General features: G+C 48.7%; 1 protein-coding gene across 1 annotated transcript in view; it reads right to left on the reverse strand.

Moving 5' to 3' along the window:
- The window catches only part of mgat4b (alpha-1,3-mannosyl-glycoprotein 4-beta-N-acetylglucosaminyltransferase B), a 73395-nt gene extending 68226 nt beyond the window's left edge, over window positions 1–5169 (reverse strand). Inside the window, exon 1 of the mRNA XM_070913390.1 lies at window positions 5073–5169. Coding sequence (XP_070769491.1) covers window positions 5073–5169 — 97 coding nt within the window. The remainder of the gene's footprint in view (window positions 1–5072) is intronic.
- Between the last annotated feature and the right edge of the window lie 281 nt (window positions 5170–5450).

Consider the following 5450-nt stretch of genomic DNA (forward strand, 5'->3'; position numbering starts at 1 on the left):
AGGCAGGTTCTGCAGCGTCTTTCTCTCTGATTTCAAAGTGGATTTCTGGAGGTTTGTTCTGGACAGACATCGAGATGATTACATCCTCTGAAGTGTAAGTCACACTGAATGATTCAATATGTATTTTGTGTCTTGAAAGGAACAATATGTCAGCCACAGGACTGACAGCTGCTGTCGCTCCTCAACTGATGGACATTTAATAACTGAGTGATCAGTGTTCTCTGATGCTGTCGAAGGTTTGTTGTTTTAACATTAATAAATCTAAAGAGAAACAACTAACAAACTGCAGCTTGAAGGGTTCACTCCACTGAGACACTGAACACACACACACACACACACACACACACACACACACAGCTCTATTTAAACCAGACTATAACAGAACAACAGAACAGACTTCATGGATCAGAAGTGAACGGGAAAGTAAAACCAAGGTTATGACAGTTAAACAATGCCAGGCAGGATGTGTGTGTGTGTGTGTGTGTGTGTGTGACAGGTGGACAAGGCCAGGCATGTTCACTTCAAGGCTGAAAGAGGCCGATGCGTCATCTAATCGCTATGAGCCGTCTGCTGTTTGCATGTAGTAAACCAATCTGCGTGTGTGTGTGTGTGTGTGTTTGTTGAGGATGAGTAAAAACAGTCTTAAAGTTACTAAATAACAATTTTAAACTTAATCTTTTAATATTAAAAGCAGCATAATGAATCTGTATTCTTGTGTGTTCAGACGTCCAACATGGCCGCCACAGAGGGGACCAGGAACAGAAAGAGAATCACAGCACGGCCAATCAGAGGGCTACATTAAAAGGTGTTGACCTCTGACCTCACCGCTGTTAACATGACATCACTGCTGCAGTCTCAGAGGAATGAATGAATCAAACGCACCTTCACTGACTGAACTAATTTACTCTGAGTGCTACAACACACACACACACACACACACACACACAGTCCTCCTGGTTAACTGCCATCAGCGTGTGAATCAATCTCCACTCTGCAGCAGAAACACGCCTTCGTCCGGTGTGTGTGTGTGTGTGACATCAGGAAGCTGGATGAGTCACAGTCATGTCTGATTCCTCCGAACTTTTGGTGTAATCGCAGGTTTTGGCATCAAAACAGGCAGAAAATCTGCTGGTTTCTCTGTATACCGTGTAGTAGTATGTTGTACTTTCTAGAATTCTGTCGCACTCTGTGGTGTTCAACCGAAAATTCACCAACATTATAACTCTATAACCAACCTAATTTTATTCACTTCTGTGTATTCAATAAATCCTTCACACAACCAGGCAGAGAGTACACAAGCAAGTACACAACCAGCCAGAGAGTACACAAGCAAGTACACAACCAGCCAGAGAGTACACAACCAAGTACACAACCAGCCAGAGAGTACACAAGCAAGTACACAACCAGCCAGAGAGTACACAACCAAGTACACAACCAGCCAGAGAGTACACAAGCAAGTACACAACCAGCCAGAGAGTACACAACTAAGTACACAACCAAGTACACAACCAAGTACACAACCAGCCAGAGAGTACACAACCAAGTACACAACCAGCCAGAGAGTACACAACCAAGACATCCATTTTAGCGTCTCGTCAGCTTACACTTGATCCTACATTTCCCATAATGCACCAGGACAGTGTCTTTCATTAGAGCCTCCCTGCCACGTCTTTAAACTCCACCCCTCCTAATTTGTAACCCTGATGACATCACTATGACATCTTTATGTTAATAGTTGGCTGTGTAATAAACATTTTGTCCTTTCAAACAGCTCCTTCATCTCATCTTCATCTTCACTCATCTTCATCTCATCTTCGTCTTCTGTGATGAATCTGTAAGAACTAAAGTTCAGCCCCTTCTGTCAGATTCTAATGAACTACGTTAACACAGAACGAACGAGAGCTCAAACTGTTAAAGATTACAGATTCAAAACATCCTGACATCCAAAATATGATATTATATGGAAATTGTACTGCATGTTAAAAGATGCTGAAATCAAAATAAAACAATATTTGTTTGTCATGTCAAACATAAAAAAGGGGGGAGAGGAGGGGAGGAGAGGAGCTGAGAGGAGGGGAGGAGGAGGGGAGGAGGGGAGGAGAGGAGGAGAGGAGCTGAGAGGAGGGGAGGAGGAGGAGGGGAGGAGAGGAGGAGGAGGGGAGGGGACAAGCTGAGGGGGGGGGGGGGGGGGGCTGAGGAGAGGAGGAGGGGAGGGGAGGGGACAAGCTGAGGGGGGGGGGGCTGAGGAGAGGAGGAGGGAAGGAGCTGAGAGGAAGAGCTGAGGGGAGGCACCCCTCCCTTCCAGTATGTGGCGCAACACAAACCAAGCGCTCCCTTGATTACCTCATGGGCCGGAGCTTCACCTGACGAGCACGAGCATCACGTTCAGGAACCAGCAGATCACCTCCATCAATAATGAGTTCCCATGCAGGGGGTTTTCTCCATATGTGATCAATACATGATTATCAGCACAAACTGAGTCCATAAAGGGAACAGATATTAATTATAAAGCAAATATTCCAAAACAACATCACCTTCGACCATCAGACTCCTCCCCACTGGTGTGTGCTGTGTTTAAAACCAAGTACTCCTCTTATAAAGACCCTGAGCCTTCAAACTACTTGCATTTGATTTCTCAGCTGAACTTTGTTCAAACCAGAAAACATTTTCATTTGAACACCACCCCTCATCCCAGCAAACCAAGCGCTCCCTTTCCTCAGGAGCCACCTAGTGTCCACCTGCCTGGTGTCCACCTGCCTGGTGTCCACCTGCCTGCTCCGACAGAAAGTAGAAAGTACAGCAGACTGAAGCTCCAGACATCATCTGCTCCACAGCAGCTGCACTGCGCTCCCCTGCTGCGTGATGAATCACAAAGCGCTTCTTTTTAGCTGAGCGCCGTGTTCCTGCAGCAGATTCAAAACTACAAACAGCTGCACGAAGCTGCTCCAGAAAAACCTTCCTCATCCATCCCACTACCTCCACCTCCCTCACAGGCTGTAAGGAGTCCCAAACCAAGCGCTCCCGTGGACCTGAAACTGCAGCTGACAGCTGAGTCTACATCACTCCAGCGTGTAAACACCCACACGTTGTTACTGCATCACAGCTTCATGCAAAACAGCTGAACACTGCAACAAAAACACACAGAGACCTCCCTCCCAGGCCTGTAATGCACCATAAATCAAGCGCTCCCTTACTCCTGGGGCAGCTGACAGTGGAGTCTGCAGATTACCTGTGTGTTAACATCCACACATCAGCTGTTCCAGAGGTTAACACACTCCAACAAAGGACAAAGCCACAAACTGTCTCCTCCCTTCCAGGCCCGTTATACATCATAAATAAAGCATTCCCTTCTGCTCAAGAGCGGCTCCACCTGACTCTTAGTCCAAACCCACCCACAGTTGATTTCTTCCACCAAACAGCCCTTCTTTACTCCATCCATGCTGTCACCTCCCCCTGGCACTGTCTCATATCACAAACCAAGCGCTCCCCTTGTGTCCTCTAGAGCAGCTGAGGATGCTAACCCCCCCCCCCAACATCATCCATCGCTACCTCATTTATCCACACCACTCCTCTCCTCTGGCATGTCATGCATCACAAACCAAGTGCTCACTTTACCTCCGGAGCTGTTTCACTTGACTTTCAGTCCAAACTTTCACATATTTCTTTTCCTGCACCAGAAATTATTCTTGCAACAAAAACATCTGAGATGCCTCCTCTGTCACCTCCCTCCATGCCTGTAAGGTGTCACAAACCAAGCGCTCCTTTGAATAATCTGATCCTGACCTTCTGCAACTTGTTCATCAAAGCACAAATGAAACAGCAGAAAAATCAAACCAACCCCATCTCTCTTCATCTTGACCAGCTCCCCTCAGCTGGCATGTGCTGCAAACCAAGCGCTCACTTCATTATCTCAAGAGCGGGAGCTTCACATGCAGCCTCTTGTGTTGTTTTCCTCCAACACAAAGTGTAACCATCAACCGGCCCTCCTCTCCCTCCTACTTCCATCCAGACACCAAGCTGGCACGTGGTACATCACAAACCAAGCGCTCCCTTCATTACCTCAGAACCTGGTAGGCACCTGGTGCCTTCCTCTTTTCCCTTTCCCCACCTCCCACCTCTACCATAGACCTTCTCGCCTTAACTGGCATGTGATGCATCACAAACCAAGCGCTCCCTTCATTACCTTAATGCTGGAGCTTACTCTCACATCATGTGTTTTTTTTTCTGCCACACAAAATGGAGCTGCAACTAAATCAAACTAACCCCTCTTCTCTTCCCATTATTCATATCCCCGCTTCATATCAACCGTCTCCCCTTAGCCAGCATGTGGTGCATCACAAACCAAGCGCTCCCTCCATTACCTCAGGAGGTTGGAGCTTGTCAAGCATCTTGTGTTTTACTGCACCACAGCAACTGAAACAAAATCAAACCAACCACCTCCTCTCACTTCCTTCTCCATGGACCCTCTCCTCTAGGCTGGCATGTAACGCATCACAAATCAAGCGCTCCCTTCATTACCTCACTGCTGGAGCTTCCCTCTACATGCACAAGCATCTTCTCTGCAACAAAATCAGTCAACCTCCCCCTGTCCCCCTCTCCATCGCTCTCTTTTATAAAGTCCCTCTCCCCTTAGCTGGTGTGTAATGCATCTCAAACCAAGCGCTCCCTTGATTACCTTAACACTGGAGATCCCCTCACATCACAGCATCATGTGTTTTATTTCTGCCACACGAAGTGGAGCTGCTACAAAATCAAACCAACCCCTCCTCTTTTCCCCTTCTCTATTTCTCTCCTTCATCTGGACCGTCTCCTCTTGGCTGGCATGTGATGCATCACAAAGCAAGCGCTCCCTTCACCTCCAGCCCATCTGAAGCCTGCAGCCTTCCCCGCACATCAACACCATCATGTTCACGTCTTTTTCTGCAACATCCAAAACACAAAGCGGAGCTGCAACAAAACCACACCGACCTCTCTGTGAGGAGCCCCCCCCGCCGCTTTCCACGCCGGCGCGTGGAGCATGACACCATGACACAAACAAACACACACCGGGACACACCGGGATCGGGTCTTACCTCTGGAGCTGTTGAAGGCGGTGTACCAGGACAGGGAGACCAGCCCGCACAGCCCAAACAACAAGACCGTCAGGAAGGAGACATTTCGGAGCCTCATCTCCGGAGCCCCGGGAGCATGTCCGCACCGAGAGGGGGGAGGAGAGGGACGGAGGGAGGGAGGGATGGAGGGAGGGGGGACGCAGGTAGACACACAGAGAGAGAGAGAGACAGGTAGACACACAGAGAGAGACGGTGGGAGACGGAGAGACGGGCGGAGCTGTTGCTGTCTGAGCAGCAGCAGCGAGACTGAAGAGAGAGAGAGAGGGAGGGAGAGAGAGGGGGGAGGGAGGGAGGGGAGGAGACAGAAACAGGTAGAGAGACACTGAGAGAAAGGAGGGG

The sequence above is a fragment of the Enoplosus armatus genome, chromosome 10 (genome assembly GCF_043641665.1).
Source record: "Enoplosus armatus isolate fEnoArm2 chromosome 10, fEnoArm2.hap1, whole genome shotgun sequence".
Lineage (NCBI taxonomy): Eukaryota > Metazoa > Chordata > Actinopteri > Centrarchiformes > Enoplosidae > Enoplosus > Enoplosus armatus.